This window comes from Anabrus simplex, chromosome 1 (assembly GCF_040414725.1).
Source record: "Anabrus simplex isolate iqAnaSimp1 chromosome 1, ASM4041472v1, whole genome shotgun sequence".
Classification (NCBI taxonomy): domain Eukaryota; kingdom Metazoa; phylum Arthropoda; class Insecta; order Orthoptera; family Tettigoniidae; genus Anabrus; species Anabrus simplex.
Window position 1 is genome coordinate 401,091,082 of NC_090265.1, and position 22,034 is coordinate 401,113,115.

Consider the following 22,034-nt stretch of genomic DNA (forward strand, 5'->3'; position numbering starts at 1 on the left):
TTTAAAAAAAACAAGTAAAATATTATATATTATTAATATTCTCACTTACAAAATTGAGCTGAAGACGATAGGAAGCAAGTCGTTACTACTACGTCGGAAACGAGGAATAGTTACGATTATATCGGAATTTCAGAAGTATTACTGCTTCTGAATAAGAAAATATGGCAAGACACTTACTATAGTACAGTAAAAAGTAAAAGGACGGCGTAAAATACGAGTATTTTATTTAAATACATTCGCCAGTAGAGCTGATACGTAATATAGCAACACATCGGAGCTCATTAACTAGAAGTGTTGAAAGAAGAGAAAGATATGCAAAAATCATTCCTTGAGAAGAAGAATTAAGGAATAATTAAGTTTTTAGAAGATGAATAATTTAAAATAAGGAGATACTTCGAAGACAAGACTGTAGATACAAAGCAAATATAGATAACTGATTGTCCATAGCACAACGAAAAATAATAGAATACTTTAGAGGAAAATATTATTTTAAGAAATCTTCAAAAATGAATGGTTACTCTTGTCAAATTTGTTTGATATTGACAGCTGCAGTATGAAGAAGATGATGTCCTGCTAAACTCGAGATGGACCAACCTGGAGGGAGATATGATCCAGCCAGTAGACCAGACCTGATGTGAGAGGACTCCAGCCGAACCACAGACCGTGGCCAGTTGTGACCAGCAATGTGATGGAGAAAGAGAGCTACAGTCGGCTTACTTGATGAATGACGAACAAAGTCTTACTATAAACATATTAATCTTAATTTAGCTAGGCATGTGCATGTATTATAGATTACTATAAGTGTGAGATACTTAGAAGTGCAAGTGATACAGTGAAGTGATATGTGAATACATATAGTTAGTTGATATTATATTTAGCATGTAACTAGATCGATATCTCGAAGGAAATGGCTGTGCATTAATCAAGTGGATAATCATAGTAATTAAGATTATGAGGAGGAAGGTAGACTGTCGAACAGCTAAATATGAATATTTGCATTATGTTAAATATTATCTACGGATATCGTGAAGTCATTCAGGTTAAGATTACGTCACAAATGGATGGTATGAGAAGAAGTGAGATGTATATACGAGTTATTCCTTGTCAAATAACGTTACTAGATGCATGAATGAAATATTAAGGTTAAGCATCGATATAAGAGAAGAGAATTGATCCAGTATTAATGCAAAGAAGAACAATACGTCTTAATAAATGTATTTATGTAGGAAGAGGTTATGAGTTATGAAATGTGGTATTGATAATGATGATATTGAATTGATTGAAGGTTAAACAGTTGAGAATGAAGTTACGTGAAGTAATTTTAGAAAGGTAATGCAAATTTAGGTGCTAACAAGCTGTAAATATGCTTGGTAAATGTTGAGATATTCATAGAAGGATCAAATAAGCGATGGAAGCACAATGAAGGATACTCATCGTGGGAATAACATAATGCAAGGTATGAATGGTGGATATATGTGGTTTTTGAGAATAAATGGTTACCATAATGTCAAATACAGCTGTTGATGTTAGAATATTTGTAAAATATGACATATTCTCATAATATGTATGCAATGAAAGATATATTAAGTCGATATAGCCATCATGAACAACGTAGATAAATAATATCGGGATATCATGATGAAAATATTTGCGGAGTCACTTGGACAAGCTTGATATAATAAATATGAGCCTAGTGAGTGAGTGTATGCATATTGAGCCATATAGTAGCGAATCAAGAATTATTTGTTTAGAAATGTGTTGTAGGTTATTTCTATATTTTTGAGTGGAGATTAATAATTTACTTAATATTTTAGATGAGAGGCTAGGATGTTAGGAGCCTAGATTTTTTGGTAGGCATTAGGGATAGTAATCTTAGCCCGTCAATCATCAGAAAACATTTCTACGCCAGTGAATGAATTAAATAACAAAGTCAGATTGCAAATATAAAAAAATTTATCAATTTTTAAGGACATATGTGAGTTTTAATTTCAATGTTATTGTGCTATTGATATGAATCATGAATTTTCTTTCAAGTTAATTATTTATTTACACGGCAACTGAATAATTGAATTAATTCTCAGACATGATGAAATGTTAAAAGAGACAAGTTCATTTCAGAACCAATGAATTCATTTTATTATTTTGTTATTAAGCCAGTGCTGACTTATATAAGATATTGTGAACAGTGATTGATTTCAAACGTTGATGATGGAATTTATAACAATTCGAGTTCTCTATTCATTCATGATCAATTTAATAAATGTTTTCATTTAATATTTTCTTAATTGAGTGAGTTTTAATTTGTAGAGTTTGGTTGTAGATAGACTTAGTTGATAAGATATTTTCATACGATTTTCTTCGCATTTTTGCGGTGAATGAATGATTCATTCGAGAATGCGATAGGATGGAGACGTTCATCGATAATTGTCGCGTGCAGTCCCGGTCTCCTTCTTGGAGCTCATGTTAATTTAAGTCTAAAAAGAAAATGAGATATTTTTCTTCTAAGAAGAAATGCCCTGAGATTACATCTGACTGTCAGGAAATCCTACTGAGTCGTACCTGGACGCGGGAAGAGCGCAACTGTATCTTTTAATTGTACTATTCATGTGTTCATGTGAAGCCTTGGTTTTGATAATCTGTTCCCCAGGCATGATATACCGTATAATCTTGAACACCATCCGCCACCGAATAAGACCCGCACCCTTATTTTAAAAGAACAAAATATAAAAAAAATGAAGTCAAAATGATTTACAGTACAGTCTTTACTAACACACATCAAATGATTAGAAAATACAAATAAAAGTTAATAAACATTTCCAGAACAATATCCAACGAGTTCCTTTGCAATCTCTAATGCCTTTAGCTGACACATTTCGGCTGACACACTATATCCCAATTCCTGCCTTTCTGTCGCATGTTTATAAAGTTTTTTTTCAATTTCTGGAAACTGTACACTCAGTCCACGAAAAGCTGTACGATCACAACTACATGTTAATAACACATTTTTATTCTTTCTCCAATCTCGAATACACGACTCGTCAATATCGTACTTCCTACCAGCGGCAAATTTCTAATAATTTCGGCTTCCCGAACTACTTTCAGTTTCTCAATCGCAGTAAATGATCGCAAACGCTTTGTGGAATTCATGTTGATACTCCAAGAACGTGCGTAAGACTGACGCCAAGTGTGGAAGTGGCGTATACTGAGAGCGGAGAGAGCATTGTTGCCAAGCCGCGCCGGTGGTGATGCCCGATTTATGCGCATTCGGAAAGATAAATTTCCCAAAATTTTAAATTAAGACCCGCACCCAGTTTTGGAAGCAATATTTTTGATAAAAACAGTGCGGGTGGTATTCGAGATTATACGGTATATTTTTCAAGTTTTTTATCAAGAAGATCCATTTCAGTGTCAGACATAGATTATTTTTACAATACAATGTGACACAATTACTTTTAGATGAACGCTTTAATTTTTCAAAGTGATTTTAGTATGTGTATTTACTTTATTCAATATTTTTGTGCTGTAATTATTATGCAATCACAGTATCAATAACATTAAGTGTTCATCAATATGTTTTATATAATTTGTTAAGATTCCTCAGACCAGTGTGTGTTTTAAGATTGAAGGAGGCTGGTGATGCCCAATAAAAAGTGGGCGAAACATGTACCTTCAAAATTCTGGTAATTTTTATGTGTATTTGACCACACAATAGTGGAATAAGTTGTATCGAATAGGTGGTATTAAAAATTACTCCTTGTGGAACCTTTGTGATTAGCTATTTTCAGTATGGAATAATGACGAGAATAATAGTTTGTAATGTTAGCCACTATGTCAAGTGTTCCTGGCACCACTGCATCCCTGACTGTAAGATCAAGAAGAAGAGGAAGAAGAAATAATTTAATTTTATTAAAATATATGTTCAAATTCTTAATTTATAACTTTTTAAAAATACGTTATAAATACGTGACCACCTAATGCAACTAACTATATTTCAACCAATTATTAATTGCAAATACATTCAGTAGTTTTGCCATTTATTTGTTATGTGGAACAAAAGTTCATGTGTGACTAAATATGGAACTCTAAGTGCGTGACTAATGCAGGGTTAATTGATGAGCTTCCTGGAATAATGTTGTAAGCGCCACTTAATAAAATGTTGAAAAATGAAGGAAAACTGTGGAAGCATCAAATTTTGATAGTTTAAAGAAATTTTGTCATCGTGGGACAATGGATTTTTAAACACACATGTGCTAATTTACACAAAATATATGTAAAACAAAGAAGTAAACTAAATTCTTCCATGTCTTCAGTGAAGTAATGTTGTATAACCACCAAGTGGATTACAAAATAGTATGAACACTTCAATCACGGTTTTTAATGTAAAATTATGCTTGTTGTAATTACACCATGACACTAATTGCTACACAAATCAAATGAACAGTTCAAGTACACATTAAACTCCATAACAACATTTTTAGGGGAATATTATTTTCAGACAAGGCATACTGTGCATGAATGTCAAAATGTTTCTTTCATACACTTAGTGTTGCTACACATTACTGCGCAGGCAAATCTAAGTAAAACTTTCTAGCACTTTCATGTGGTATATAATTTGTCACTGAGACAAGATCCCTCTTTTTGCCAAAGTGATTGGTAGGGGATGTTCATATATAATCGTCCTAGTTGATTGGGTGTTGGCAGGCAAGTTTTCCATGTGATATAAATGTTTAATAGGCCTGTTCTTCACTGGTTTCTTGGTGGAATGTGTTGTCCAAGTTTGAAGAACGTGTGATACACTTGTTTGTACAGACACTGGTTCATCACGTGAGATTTGAAGCCACATTACTTTTGTGATTTTCAGCCCTGCATTTTGTTGAATACTTTCTTCCACTCTTATGAAGAGTCTGGAGAGTCTGAAGTGTTCTTGTGTCATGAAGCACTCTGTGAATGGGTTCTTTTTACAAGCCCGAATAATGAGTTCAACCCAGTCAAATGAAGCGTACACCAAAGCTGTTTTTCTTCATTTGCTCAATGAAAGCAAAGTAGCGATCACATGGCAGAAAGCTGTGACTGCTACACAAAAATTTCTGATTGACCTCGGTGAAGTATTTCAGTTGTATCAGATAGTATAGCAAACTAAATACTTTCCGGTTATTGTTCTGGCCTACACATCTGTCAGACCAGATTATCAGCTTTCTTTCAATGCCATTCTGAAGAGGTTTGAAAGTGTCTACCACATATTTCAGTATACATGATGCAATTTCAGAAGATCCACACACGTCTTCTGTTTCATGCCACAGAAACATTGTTGCCTTGTCACTACCGGCATCAAGAACGCAGAAGTTGTAACTAGCATATTATCGTTGCTAAAACACATTACTGTGACACAAAGTAGCAGTATATAACACATGCTGCAAGTCGATATGTAAAACATCCAAAGACTGGCTTACTTTTGCAGCTTCACTATCTTCTGTTAACCTAGTATAAGACATTTCAGCTCTGCTTTGGTGTGCAGAACATTTATTGTGCAGATGGTTTATCTCATTTTCATTATCTCCATTAACAATACTAACAAAATACCAGTCACAAGCGGCACATGTATCCGACCATGGCACTCCAAACTTTAAATTGAAGTCGGTATGAAAAACTTCCCTATACAGATGAAGCCTAACATTAGTCTCAGGGTATTTTTCCGTAAACAAATTGTGCATTTTCTTTACTGATAGTTCTGCAGGTAAATATTGCCTTCAAGTTTTCTCCCTACTGTAATGATTATCTTGCAGTGGTAATGACCTGATGCAGTGCCAAATTAATTCTTTATCCTCATCAGGTATTCTGTGAGATCTGTTATAATGGGTGCCTCGCAGGTCTTTCAGATCTGAATTTGTTTTAATTTTGAACCCCCTGTGGGTGGGGGATGCAGACGAAGAATACAGCCACAGCATCCCCTGCCTGACGTAAGAGGCAATTAAAAGGGGCGACCAAGGGATGGTTGTATTAGAACCATGAAACCACTTGTGATTAGTACCACCACACGGGGAACATCATGGGTTGCTTTTACTTGCGCGTAGTACCACTATGATACCACTGTGATAGGTACCAAATAGGTTTGTGATTAGTAGCAACAGTGTGTGTAGCCGGCTTCTACAGTACCTGGTATTAGTACCACTTTAGGAGCAACACCATGGGTTCTGGCTTGCCTATGATTAATACCCACTATATGAGGACCCCACGGGATAGTGTTGGTCCCTGTAGTTAGTACACGTATGTGATGAACACCATAGGTATGCGTTGCCTGTAAATGGTGCTGCAATGTGCAAAACACCATATTTCTGTATTCTATGTGTGAATTTCATTACCTGTGAGTACTACCATACTGTGTGGAATGCCGCGAGTCGACGCTGTTTTTGATTAGTGCCACAACATGACAAATACCATGGTTCTACTTTCTTAGCAATAAGTACAATTATGAGGGGCCGACGACTTGGATTTTGGATCAGTTTAGACTAAAAGCATCATTGATTAAGTATTATGCTATAGACGCAGTCCCTTGGTCACCCTTGGTCAGTAATACTATTGTTTCACGTCAGTTTCTGTGAATGCGAGACATTGAGGGTCGGATCCACTGATTGTTTTAACTTCATATCCATCCATTCATTCTTCGTCCTCACACTTTGAATTCTGGTCAGTAGAGGATTTTGGACTTTTAATTTGTCATACTGTTTCACCTCATTTCGTACCATTAGGCACCGATGACCTAGATGTTAGGCCCCTTTAAACAACAAGCATCGTCATCATCGATTTAATTTTGTTCTGTATAACCTGAAGTCATCTGGGTGTAACAGCATACATATCGTAAAGCACCTTCTGACAAAGTGGAATACCTTTAGCTTGTTCTATGCAAATGAAATAATTAAAGGCACAGTGCCTCTTGGAAACAGATTCTTGTACCCTTCTTCGCTTTATCAGTTGGATTTCCATGCATTTGTTTGCTATAAAAGCTGTTTGTCCATCATATGACATTTTATAGGATTCTAAAAATGCCATTTCCTTTTGTTCTGGTGTGAGAGTGTGTCACTGTAATATAGCAGCTTTATATTCACATACTCTAGCCTGAGATAAGTGAGTAAGGTGTCAGGAATAATGTTACTTGTATTTACGTACGCATATCTTGTTCAAAAGTGTTTTTATTATTTTTAGAGATTTGTTGATTTAAAAATCAAAATGTGGTGTTTTGTGTTTTTATAATTTTCTCAGGAAAAAAGTTAAAATTTGAAAAGCAGTCAGGTTTGTACAATAAGTGCATTTAAAAACACACAAAATTAGTAAAATATAAAGTAAAACAAAAAACAAAAAAACAAGATAGTGGGTAAACCGTTAAATGTGGCAATGGAAGAATGAGAAAATACTTACAAGGGAGTCTCATTTTTATTTTACACTAGCTGATGTACCCGTGCTTCGCTACGGAATTCTACATTGTATACAGAATTCTAGGTTAGGTAGTGTACATGTTGTGAGCAAGCTTGTATTAAATTGCATAGCTCTTAATGTTACGCTAGAAACGCGACTGGGAAGTTAGCAAACATCTTTTCTCATATGAAGACTGAGTTAGGGAATTTTCACTGTAGTGTTACACCCGCTCGCATACCATCAGTCGCAATCAGGTTGGGTAGCTTTCATTATAATGGTAGACACTCACTCTCCACCTGCCTTTTTACATCCTCAAAAAGACTGTCTTACTGGTTTTCCCAACTGTAACGAACATACATTACAGTGACGTCAGTAGGAGTGGCGCGATTAAAAGCAATGCTTTCATATGAAATACTCGATCAAATGAAAAACCACACATTTTCTCACAGGACTAAGCTGCTGATCTAACAGTGCAAAGTTCCAGAGCTGGAATGACCAAGCCGCAGATAGATATGTGCCGTGAACATCCTTCGTCCCCTTTCGGCGGGAGGGGGTCGAATAGTGGTGACTCCGAGAGCAAAAACTATGCCCTTTTACTAATCTGTTTCCTAGGAGTACCCGATGAATTGGAAAGCATCAATTCACTACACTAGCGGCGGAAAAATCTATCTGACTTGGAGGCTAATTTTTCCTCCAAGCCAGATGAGAAACCCCCTCTTCACTGCTAATTTGGAATAAAATGAATGTAGAATTTAATGAAAATGAAGAGGAAAAAGCTTTTCTTAAGAAACGGCTCTTTTCAGGATTGAATTTTGAGTTATTTAGTGAATTGTGGTGGTATAATTTGGAATAGGCCTAAATTGTTATTTTAGACCAGGTCATACTATTACCAATATAATGGTCCGTTATTGGACATTATAAATTTTCCAGCTAACTCATTCCTGGTTGCCTGCGTTTCGCCCTCGTTTGTTAAGTTGGGCTCATCAGTTGGGACTTAGCACACCTCCCAAGACGCAAGGCTAGTGCATACCATGGAGGCCACTGCATAGGCTACTTGAAGCCACCAGCAGTGCCAATGCACTATGAGAGCTATGTCTCATTTCCAAAAATTGATGCCTGCCTGGCCATCAGATGATATAGATGTTGATTCCCATAGGGAACTTAAAATATTTGTCCTGAATGAGTAAATTTATAATACCAATATAATGGGGAGGTGTGCTAAGTCCCAACTGATGAGCCCAACTTAACACTCGAGGGTGAAATGCAGGCAACCAAGAATGAGTTAGCTGGAAAATTTATAATGTCCAATAACGGACCATTATATTGGTATTATAAATTTACTCATTCAGGACAAATATTTAAGTTCCCTATGGGAATCAACATCTATATCATCATACTACTACTCCAAGTGACCCTCTGCCTGATGTATCCCCACTGCTCGTTCAAAACAGCTCGTCAGAGTAGGGATCGAATTGCTGGAATACTATGATGAACCAGTGTGTTATGTACCAGCTGTATCAGGAAATGTATGAACCAGAGGAATGGCATGCTAAAGTTTTCTAACTCCCCAGCTATTTTCTGCCAATATTCAGTCAGGCTGTTATGCTCGGTACGCAGCAGTAATACCATCTATCAAAGTTGAGAGGCAGCATAAGAGACAAAAAACATACAACAAGCAATGGTCAATGTAATATTATTGTTGATCAAGCGGCCGTGAACTTAATTAAGGTACAGCCCTAGCATTTGCGTGGTGTGAAAATGGGGAACCACGGAAAACCATTTTCAGGGCTGCTGACATTGGGTTTCGAACCTACCATCTCCCGAATACTGGATACTGGCCGCACTTAAGCGACTGCAGCTATCGAGCTCGGTATGCACTTTTCATATTGTAGGCTTTCACATTTAGTTTTCTTCCAACTCTGAAATACCACTCTTATCATAGTCGGTACGGTAAAACTGAATAATAGATGACCGGAATTGTATTCTCTATAACCTTTGTGTGGTACTTTTCGATAGGATGAATAACATAGGTATTTAAAAATTACATTTTAGGTGCCTTTCCCTAAACTACAATTTCATCCAGGGTGAATAAAATTGTTTATAGCTTAGACTGTAGTTTCTTATTCCCCGACTCTGTATACCGATTTTCATTAAATTCTGTTTACCCATTTTCTCGTAGCTCTGTGTTGATATGGACTTAGCAAGAAAAATACAAATTCACAAATATTTGTGTTATGATAGCCAGAACAGTAAAAATGTATAAGACATAAATGGTGGGAAATTTAATTCTATATAACTTTAGTTATGTAGTATTTATCGATATGACCACTAATAATTTGAGAATTCAATTTTTCGCCTTGTACTAAACCACCATTTCTCTCAGCGTGAATTAAATGATTTATATCCTAGATTGTAGTGGCTCCTTCTCTGACTCTGCATACCAATTTTCAATGAGATAGGGCTACTAATAATGTAAATATTTAAGAATTAAATTTTAGGCCTTCCCCTAAACTACCATTTCAATCAGCGTGAATAAAATTATTTTCATTGAATTCTCTTTAGCCGTTTTCTAGTGATGCATGTACATACGTACATACATACATACTGACAGACATTACGGAAAATCAAAAGTACATTTCCTTGTTACTGTGGACATGACCGATACAGAAATAGCGTTCTTGTCAAGTTCTGAGCAATGTACAGACAAAACTCTTATTTTCTATTCTGGGTGAAGCGTAATTCGCGCACTCGGGTGTTGCAGCACGACTCTTCACATGCCAGCAATAAAAAAATGTCTCTTACAAATTTTCGTCTTGCGACTATATCCAGCAGAAAAACGACGTTGAAGAGTAGCAATCTGGCAACACTCTAACCACATGTAGGGTAACTACCTCTGCCAGCAGAAGTTAGTCGTACTGTAGAGTTGGTGCAGTGGATAGAGTTTTGGGTTAGCATGCAGGAGGTCGAGTGGTCGATCCTGGGTTGAGGCGTAGGTTTTTTATTTTGTAAATGTAGTCCAGGTGGTATGGTATCTGGCATCTTAATCGTCAACAGCGATTGCAGTGGGTCCTCTAGAAACCATGTGCACTTACATACTACGATCCTAGAAATGGACGAACAATCGTTTTCGTTGGTCAACTTTGAAAGGCGCCCTTTCCACATCGTGGGCGTGAATTTATTCGTACCACTTCATCTCCTAGATGTGAAACCTGTGTTCTTTGCACCCTCCTCCAATGGTCCCATAGATTAGTACCAACTATTATTCTTGCCTCGTTCAAGTCCATTACCTTTCGTTAGGGCCTTACGTTACCAGTAGGCCTAGCAACGTGCTCTGCGAATAATGTCCAAACTCAGTTACAATTTGTATGTGTTATCACCATGGGCCCAATAATTCTGCTTTTCAACATTGCGTCTGGTAACCGCATGCTGTTTAGTACGTATCTCAATGCATTATTATTATTATTATTATTATTATTATTAATATTATTATATCGATGGGATTGTGGAAACACCATGTCTATTACTGTTAGGGAAACAGTGTAATTCAAAACCGACCATTTCACCATTTAACCATTTCGGGATGAATCATGCAGAACAATATCTGTCAGAGAGGTAATGCGTGTTAGGTGGAACAGCGCGCAGGACTGACAGCGTGTTTAGTACATAGTGTATGCGCTATCCACCAGACAGGGACTAGTGGCGAGCGCCCACGACAGACTCCAATGTACATGCGTACACGTATCGAATGTCCGTCTTATAAACTTCTAAACCACTGTGGCACACGTATGGCATACACTAACGATGAATATGTGGATATGCTTCTGGTCCTTTCTGCATCTGATAACTGGGCTGGTGTTGCCGCTCATGAATATGCTGCTAGATATCCTCGTCGACGCCATCCAGATAAAAATGTGTTTCGTCGTCTGGAGGTCCGCCTTCGGGAGTCAGGTTATCTCCTTCCACCATCACGTGACAGAGGTCGTCCACGGACTTGCCGTACTCCAGCTACTGAGGAAGCTATTCTGGAGGTCATACACCAAGAACTTCAGCGAAGTACACGTAGCGTAGGAAGGCAGCTGCGTGTCTCGCAACACATGGTCGTTAACGTGCTGCATGAGCATGGGCTGCACCCCTATCATTATTCTTGCACGCAACACCTGCATCCTGCAGATCGCCATCAGCGGGTGCAATTCTGTGAATGGTTCCAACAACAACAGGAAGCCAACGATGACTTTGTGAACACGGTACTATGGTCGGATGAAGCAGCATTCATTCGTGAGGGTGTCTTCAATTTGCACAATGTCTACCATTGGTGTGAGGTTAATCCACTCGTCACTCGCGACCGTGGATATCAAGTTCGCTTTGGTATCAACGTCTGGGCCGGAATATTGGGCGACAGGTGTCTGGGCCCCTACATGTTGCCTCACCGGTTGACTGCACGAAGGTATCATGCATTCCTCTCAAACTATCTGCCTGATGCACTGGAAGATGTTCCACTACATGTTCGGCAGAGGATATGGTTCCAGCATGATGGTGCACCTCCACACTCTGGAAGTAATGTGCGACAGTATTCGGTCAGAACATTTCCAGGGAAATGGCTTGGACATGGAGGTCTAGTTGTATGGCCACCGCGTTCATCTGACCTAACTCCCCTGGATTTCTTCCTGTGGGGACACCTGAAGGAGCACATGTACTCTACTCCACCGACAAATGTGGAAGAATTGGTAGCGCGTGTTCATGCTGCTTTTGTTATTGTGGACACAGCTATGCTGCGAAGGGTCCAGAGCTGTATGATCCGGCAGGTTGCGCAATATTTTGACGTGCTGGGAGGTCGCTTTGAGCATCTGTTATTCTGAGGACAACGTATTCTGTTGTGAAGGTCATGCGGTCATTAATATGGACAGCATTAGTGCTAATGTGCTACATCTGCGTGATCATATTACATGTAGTATGGTGGCATCTCCGAAAACCTTAAAAAGTAGTTCGTGGGACGTGAAACAAATAACATTATTATTATTACACATGTAGTATGTAAATGACAAGTAGATGTTGTGTTATTGTACTGTGCTATCATCTTTAGCATATCAAAAGTGATATTGTTTGTGTAGTTATTCTGTCCTATCACGGGTCATTTGTTTCAGCTTATTAGTCTAACCAGGTTTTGCTTGTTTCAGCATTACAAAATGTTGTAAATGTAGGATACATGTGACCTCAGAAACGGTGTCTTACTGTATTACAGTCGGTAATGTCAGATGGAAATTAGCAAATAAAAAATGCGCCTCAACCCAGGATCGAACCATCGACCTCCTGCATGCCAACCAAAAACTCTACCCACTGTACCAGCTGTACAGCACGACGAGAACGTGCTGACAGCGGTAGTTACCCTACATATGGTTACAGTGTTGCCAGATTGCTACTCTTCAACGTCCGTTTTCTACCGGATGTACTCGCAAGACGAAAATTTGTAAGAGACATTTTTTTATTGCTGGCATGTGAGGAGTCGCGCTGCGACGCCCGAGTGCGCGAATTACGCTTCACCCTGTATATATATACACCTTCATGCAGCATCTCAAAACATATTTTAATTGAATACAAGTTACCCTTCTCAGTTTTATCGGAATACTGCAGTGAAATAATTGAAAATAGATTGTGGTCAGAGTATCAGCATTTGCAGCTGTCAATCGTGACCTCCTATCGCTTAGTATGAGACTATATTTTGAAAACGACCTTTCGGAATCCACATTTGAACATGGATACCACACACATTTCAATGCAGCAGTTGCATAGTATCAGTGTGCAAGCCTTATCCCATGAGGATCTCTGGAACATTCACATAATCTTCTTGCGCAGTTGGTTCTTGATGGCAGTCAGATGAATGCTGTGATCCTCTAAATGAGACTCCATCCTCTTAAAAAATGGGGCATCCCCTTCTTGAACTGGAGCAGTTCTGTAAGAGATATGGTTCTTAGGTGCATGCTGAGGATCAAACAAAGACCCAATGGCTTCTACGAGCTTCCTGGCTGGATCCGTGGTCCTTAAAGTCCTGATTTTTACTAGAGTTGACTGCGCAACACACGTAAGCTTGGACTGAACCATTATCTTCATCTGTTTTAAGTTCTGGAGGATCATCTGGTTGAATAGTCCACCATCGCCTAATAGCTTGAGCTTCACCTCAAGGTCATCTAGCTTCCTATCGAGTACATGAATTCAAGGGCACCCATACCCAGGGGCAAGGGGGTCAAAAATCTAATGTAGTCAGGTGTTTTTCTTTCAAGAAAATGATTTAAAATTTGGTATTACGTAGAAGTTGTAGAACCGTTCCCACCAACAGGCAGGGGATACCGTGGGTGTTATTCTACCGCCATTCATTTTCCCAATTTTTTTAAATACTACGTACCCCCAGGTCTAGGCCCGCCCCCTCTATAAACTGTCAAATGGGTGCCTGCGCATTTATTGCTGGGTACATAGATCCCTTCTAAGAAATTAAGCAAGTCCATAAGAGAAGCACCAACAACAGAAACATACACTGCTTGTAATTTTATGATTTGTATTGTTGAAGTCTATGTTTGTTGGAAAAATTTGACCCCAGAATTTGAATCTTCCAGTGTTTTGAAAAATGCTACCAGATCTTCCACATATGTGGCTATTGGCATTGCAGCCTTAAACCAGGAATTCCATCTTGTACACACAGGCTTGGGGAAAGCCAGAATTTTATCCTCTTGTTCTGTGTTTTCATATTTCTCTCTTAGAAATGCGGTGTAGTTGCCTTTTTTTTTTTTTTTTTGCATATTTAAGAAGGTATTCTTTGTAAATACAATGAGCCATGAAAACCTACGTTCATTTCTTAGGTATTCTTTGTCTTTGCTGTACACGTTCAATTCGGCCAGTTCGTTTTCAAATATGCAGCCGATAAGGTTGACTGTATGAGCCCAGCACTGGACATGATTTACTTTTTCAGCCAGTCCTTGAAGAGTAGTTTTACATTTTAGCCATGTAGTGTGCAGATCCATAACTACTGCCACTACACGCTGTTCAATTTTGTAGAAGGAAATTATAAATCTTTCATTCTTATATTCTTCAAGTTTGACTGTGGCAGAAACTGCTACCTTTGGCATTTTAAAACCCAATTTTGCGATGCCGAGTAACAAACACTGTTATCACACGGTTGATTGTAATAACATGCCAGTACCGTATAATGTCGTAACCACACGCAAAATGTGTTTCTGAATTCCTTTCATAATATTTAAATTACGTCGCATCTCATCTCTGCTTTACTGCTAAGTTCAGAACTACCCCGACGAACATGTTGTCGCCAACTGATTCTCACAAATAACACATTAGCTTTGATGATAATGCACAGTTTGCACACTATTCAATTATATAGAATTCTCTACTTTCAATTACACTCACTACCGATGTAACAGGAGGCAAACGTAGTTTCCAATTTGAACAACAATGACGTAACTCTTTGGAAATAGTCGGCCAAACGATTCATGCCACGATAGAACCACTTTCAGCACTTCTCTTAGAAATGCGGTGTAGTTGCTTTTTGCATATTGAAGAAGGTATTCTTTGTCTTTACTGTACACTGCTGCGATCCAAGACCTACTCCAGTTGCCATGTAACAAGACTTTCGACACTATATCATAGTATTGATTGCCCTTCGTGAAACGATACAATCGATCATTCTTGAATTTACACCAAACAAATTTGAATATCGACTTGTGGACAATATTATTTGGAGTGGTGCGGGAAAAAATTAGGAAAATGTTTTTATTTTGCAGATTGTTGTGTTTGCGGTGTTATTCACAAAATTTGCATTATTTTGCGATTTAAATCACTCCTAAACAACACGAAACTTGTAAATACATGAAAATAAAGCCATCTTCTTCCTCTCTTTCCTAGCGTTTAGTCCTACATTGGTGCAGGGTCTGCTTTTAAACATGCCATCCTCCACTTCCTGCGATCAAGGGCGTTAGCTTCAGTGATGCCCAGAAGATGCACGTCTTCCTTGATGCAGTCGAGCCATTGCTTCTTGGGATGACCTCGGGATCAGGAACTTCCGGGATCAAATTGGAGGGCTGTATGCATTATTGAGTCTGCAGAGCTTCGGATGACAGGACCATACCATCTAAGTCATGCTTCTCGCATCTTCTCTGGGATAGGTGCCACTCCCAATTGCCTTCGGACATCTTCATTTCTGAGCTGGGTCTTGTAAGATCTAGTGACCAATGTAACATTTTCATCTCAATACCATGTAGAACCTGCTCGTGCTTCTTAGTTGTAGGCCAACATTCCGACCCATAGAGTGCAACTGGTTGGACCATGAATTTGTAGACTATTCCTTTCAGGCAGGTGGGAATTTTCTTGTCGCATAGCACGCCACTTCAGCCATGTAGTATTTACTCGTGCTCGGGTGTCTGGTAATGTCTTTCTGTCTGAAGTGATGAGTGATCTAAGGTATTTAAATTGGTTGGCTTTAAATGGGTCTTGCCCGTCGATGTGAATACTACCAGCAGTCCACAAGCTACATTGCACATACTCTGTTTTAGTGATGTTAAGGCGCAAGCCATATTTCCCTAAACGGTCTTTCCGAATTTGCAGGAGACTTTCCAGATTCCTTCGGGACTGATCCTAACCTCTAAATTTGATTTTTCATGTTATCGTTAATTAACAAAAACTAACACTTCTGCTTATGAATTATGTGTACAATTTTCAGAATAAATGTCTAGGGAAAGCCATTGAAAATAAAGAATAAGGGATAAACAACATTAATCCACTTACTGGGTTAGGTTTGGATTTCTCTAACACCATTTCTCCTTCTATATGATTTTCCGCTGCTCTTCAGAACGTTCCTTTTGTTATCCTTTCATTTTTTAACATTTATGGTTTTTTTCTTGCTTTTGTTTAACATTTTCAAAATGCCTGGAGACACACATATCTCGGAGGAATCAGTCATCTTGTGCGGATATCCAACATTATTCCAAGCATACCAACATTTGAGCAACGATTATATGAACTAGTTCACGTACTGCCACAAGAGTGCAGTAGTAAGTAAGGTTATAGATAAATAACCTTAATCCATTTAAACATCGCGTTCACAAAATGTTACATAAAATCAACTTCATGGTCCTTATCGGACTTTAACAGATTCACAACTAAGTATTTTTTTTATTTACCACCTTGTTGACACTTTCTCTCAAAGCACTGATATTTTGTCAGTGTATGAATTTTTCATTTAAACAGTGTTATGTGGCTGAAGATGTTAATAATATACGAAACACGTACCACTTTTAACCAATAAGTTGCCTTAAGCAACTAATATATCGACAAAGTGGAAAGTTATGAATTTGACAAAATGTGGCCCAACATTATTTGAGGGAAGTCTTCAGTTTTGTTTAGTCTTTATGATGTTGTCTCCTGTCAATCATTTGCCAAGTATGCTGTGACAGGGAAGCTTCTAGTTTTATCTCTCTCTCTTAATGCTGTCTAGTTATCAGTTACAAGAGTCAAGGCAACTTCTTATTATTATTCTTTTTCTTTTTCTTCTTTTTATTCTGCTTCTTCTATTTTTATTTGCTCAGCTGCTGAAATGTTAGTCTTTAGATCTGGTGTATTTAGGGCATCTCACATATCAGTTGTAATTTTCTGTTCTCACTAAGAGATTGTGCAATCTTTTATCAGCAAATCCAGACAGATTAGAATAGAGAGAGAGAGGATTTCAGGCATTTAACCAAGTTTTTAAAGTCTCCAGACCTCGGATGGGTTCTAATTGATCATCTGTACATGAACCTAGCACACTGATCACTTTGTATGAACCCCTTCTAAAATAAAATTACAGTAAATTTCAGGTTTATTTATAAAGCATAATTTTGTATAACAATTCATCATACTTGCTTGTTGTTTATTATACTATTAGGAGTATATGTTATTTCTTGGTTCATTCCTAATTTTATGTATTATTTCAGGAGGAGAATTTAGTGGGGCACTTGAAAGTGAACGTACGAAGGTTTTACTCATTTCTGAGCCTGCTGGTGATAAATTCAAGTATGCTCAGCGCTGGAATTTGCCTTGCCTATTACCATCGTGGATTCATGATAGTGTGAAAGCAGGACATGCATTATCTATTGAAGACTATCGTTTGAAAGTTGAAATGAGGAAGTGCTCAACACCGGAGAAAAATAAATCCAGTAAGTTTCTCTTAGCATATATGTTTGTATAAATACATGATATAATAATGAAGTAATTCTCCCAGTATTGTTTTTTTTCTTGTATTGACAGTCATTGATTAATCCCAAATCTGGCTGTATCAGTAACATGACAAGCCCATCTGGTGGCCATGATTATTAAGGCGTCAAGTCTCTAGTGTCTGACGCTGTGGTTAGCCAGTTGGAGTCCCATTTATGAAAAACATTTCACTATCAGAATGTTGGCTGGCACGGTAGGAGAGGTGGTGGTATACAATCTCTAATCACTAGATCGTATGCCAAAAACATGGATTCAATTCCAAACCTCTCCGCAATGTTCATATGAGGTGAGGGTATCAATGACACTGGTGACCTCTCTGTTTTTCGACTGAAGAAGGCTATTTGCTGAAACTGGGTTTCTCTCTCTCTCTCTCTCTCTCTCTCTCTCTCTCTCTCCAGGGCTTGGATTTCTATGGCCTAAAATCTCTTGAAATATGCATGCATTTATGCCCCCAAAATTAACAAAATATGACCTGAAGCCCTGAAAATATGACCTAAAAATGAAAAATATTTAACAGTTACAGATGAAATAATTCATATCTTTAATCCTTCATTTTCAATAGAATTGCATTGGATGGTGACATGCAGTTGCAAGTGGTCAGACTTGAAGGATCTCTGATCGTCAGCAAGTAGAGCCTTGTTTTGGAGAAAGTTCTTTCCACATTGCAGGGCGTAATGGGAATATACTTGAACAAAGTCAAATCATTAGCGGAAAGTTCTGGTTCATTTTAGTCAACATTTGCTTCGTTTCCACAAAGAATGTTAGCAACTTTACACAGTGTTGTATATCCTGGATTTTGTTCAAGCGTACATCATAATATTTTCCTCAGCTTGTCTGCTACTTCACCTTCTGGTCTCAATAACTCACCTTCAATGTGCTTCACACAATTGCATGCTCCCAGTTTCAAGGTGGGTGATAGATTTTTATATTGCTGGGAATGTTGGAAATACCTGAAAAAGAAAACATTAACAGGCTATACCTGAAAATGATACAATTAAAAACAGAATTTCTCCCGGTGTTGTGTTTTGCTCATTGATGACACAGTTGCTGGTTGATCCCAGATCTGGCAGAATTAATAATATGGCAAGTCTGCCTCCTGGTCATGATCGTTAGGGCGTCAAGTCTGTGTGGTTTGACGCTGTGGTTAACCATTCGAGCCCAGTTTATGGAAAAAAAATTCAATGGTATCTTGTTCGGGTATAATCTGTTAATAAATTATTTCCTGTTCAGGTATTTTTTAAATTTGTGTTATACTGAAATAGTTTCCGCAGACTGAATAACCTGATAGTTATAAATTATTGAAAATCTTAATCTCACTGTTGTTTGTGCAGTAGTTGTTTGCAGCATCAAGCCAAGTCCCCAAGAATATTAGAATGGCCTGTACTGGAAGGGACAGTGATGGCGCCTCTCCTTAGAACTGTTCTCAAAGCAGAGCCTTAATAAATATCTTCTTGCTGATTGGTTAATTTGTCCACCTCTTGGCAGTTCCCTTGAACCTCTTTAACCACACTATGTAGGCTATATGTGAAACAAGTTACAGTACGTACACCATTTGAGATATACAAAATTTGAAGACCTCCTTCTGATTTTACCATGTAAGGAGCAGCATCCATTATGAAAATGAGCACATTCTCTCCTTCCTACTATACATGGCCGCAGCAGATTCATTGCAGTGTTAAAAACGACAATGATGGAGTTGTTCACTCTATCCAACACCTCACACAACAACAGAAATATTTCTCCAGGCTAGTCATGTTTAACCCTTTGCCGCATCTAACGCTCCAGAGCGCTCGAGTTGTGTGACTCACCTGCTGTACTGAATGCTCCAAAGCGCTTGTCATGTGATCATTCGAGGTGTGTAGACAGAAATATTCAAGGGTCTTCTGAAACCGTGCTGCATTCCCATAATTCAGCAAGCTCTCAGCACCTTATTGACAGTCTTTCCTGTGTGTATTTTACAAGCAGACCTGGTACCTGTGAGTTACCTAAATGCGTTGTTAACTTTAATGAGTTTCCGGAAACTTAAATCCAGATTTATAAGCGCTAATAAACAGTACAGTTATCGTCATGTCGAGTATTTCTCGTCCTCAAATAGGTTCTATGCAAATGTTTTTAGGGTTATTTTGGTAATACCTAGTTACATGTGCTAGCAGAAGTTTTCTACAGTGAAAAATGGTTGGCAAATATGAACACAGTTATCTCAATCAATCTGATTCAACATGTAATAATCTCTCATAATATGAATATATGTACAGTCTAATAATGTAAAGATATGCTTTTTATTATTATTCACAGTACACGGACATCGTCTTAAATTTCACTTTGATCGTCGTCGTCAGTAAAATTATAAAAATACACAGCAATTACCAAACAGATCACTTTTCACTGATGCAGAACACAACAAGCGTAAACAAAAATAATCATATAAATGAAAACGTGCAGCACACTTTGGAACCTATCATTCCGGCACTGATGATGCAATATCCATTTGTTTTCGCTGCAGCTGTTGCAGATATTTTTAGTAGATTGCAAACAAACCAAAAACTTCTACTTAAAATACGCATATACTGTTTTTTCTCTTCAAGGATGCTGGACATGTATGGGAAAATTGCCGTTTCTTCAGTTTTCTTCTGTATCTCGGCACTTAGTCTTATGTGCAAATTGTTGCTTGTTCCTGCTCGGATCTCTCGGGAACTCGTTCATTTATTGTTCTTCTTTGACATAATTTGACCTGATCAGATGCCAAATCCTTTATGAATTCCAATTCCAGTTTTTTCCGGGCTTTCGTGGCACAACATGAACAGCACGAAAGCATTATAAACTGCGATCGCAAATAGTCAAAAGAAAATAGCCATATCACTAAATTTTTCATTAGTAGTTCCCTAATGTATTCCTCGAACTGAGAATTTTTAGTTCTTAATAACTCCAATGGACTAATAATTTGAGGTGTTTTACACTGACTATGCAACGTGCATTGACAAAAATACTAGGTACTGTCGTAACTGCTGACGTGAAGTCCACTTGAGAATGTCAATGGATCGTAGCGAACTAACCCTGGCTCAGGGTGTGAAGTGTGTTGACACAGATAAGAAAGTAACATAAACTACATCTCCCTGCAAGATTTTTAATTAAATACGTCCATATGTTTATGTTTATTGGGAGTCTATGAGACCTCACGTCACCGATTAAAGGATATAATAACGTTTAAAAAAAGGCAATGAAAAATCAATATTTATTATTCAGCAGGCTTATATTAAATGCATACTGGTTCCTAAGATTATTTAGTACAAATATAGATATTAATTAATGGTAAATACTCCATAATTTCAGATTTGGTGTTCACTAACTGTTGGTGAGACTCATGATTCAAAGCCTGACGAAAGAAATCTTAACATTATAGCTACACTGAAAGATCAATTTGAGCCTGATGAAAATCCGTTTGATTTGAGTTCTGTTTCATTTGACGATTCATTTCCCGTATTGGAAGATACATGTACAGTAGAGGTGTCATGCTCTGAGTAGATTGTAACCTCTGAACAGCTGGGATAGATGACGCCATACAAGTGGAATCGGCGACTAAAGCCAGTGATAACGTGGAAGTAAACGTACTGACCGAAATATTGTCGACTCCAGCACACCCAAGAACGTTAAAACTACAATGAATGACTGTAAATATTCTATAACCAGTTCATTATCACTTACTAATGTTTACGAAACTAATATAAGACCTTGTATGAAATGGTATGGAGTGGTGCCTCATACCGGTATTTGTTGGAATCACCTCTTAACATAGATACCTGCCGTTACCAGTCGTTGCAGAGATAACTGTGAAGAAGCCGATAACTGTTGTCTTGGAAACTCATTTTAAACGTATCACCATGTCAAGTCACTGATACTCATCTACAGATAACTGTCATTCCAGAAACCAGCCACTAGTAAATAACTACAGTATTTCAGTTAGAGATTATTCATATTTGAGTTCACACCATGCCGTCTATTTATCGTGGAGTAATATTAAAAGGCTTGAAAGAATGCGAATTTGGAGGTACATTATAAATTAGTGGAGATGGTGAACTTCCTTTTAAAGGTTCAGAATAATATTGTGATGAATGTAGTAGTGATAATGTTTCCGAGAACCATGAAAATTATAAACAAATATTGTGTGAAGACCAAGGGACAGGGCTACAGAGAAATATTAGCGATAATGTTATTAGTGATAATCGTTCTGATGAACTGGAAACATGGGAACCGGGTGAGTTGGCTGTGCGGTCAGGGGCGTGCGGCTGTGAGCTTGCATCTGGGAGATAATGTGTTCGAATCCCACTTTCGACAGCCCTGAAGATGGTTTTCCGTCGTTTCCCATTTTCACACCAGGC

General features: G+C 38.0%; 1 protein-coding gene across 1 annotated transcript in view; it reads left to right on the forward strand.

Annotated features, from left to right (window-relative positions):
• Positions 1-22,034, forward strand: part of mus101 (mutagen-sensitive 101) — a 508,677-nt gene that overhangs the window by 117,136 nt on the left and 369,507 nt on the right. The window contains exon 7 of the mRNA XM_068224988.1: positions 17,379-17,600. Coding sequence (XP_068081089.1) covers positions 17,379-17,600 — 222 coding nt within the window. The remainder of the gene's footprint in view (positions 1-17,378; positions 17,601-22,034) is intronic.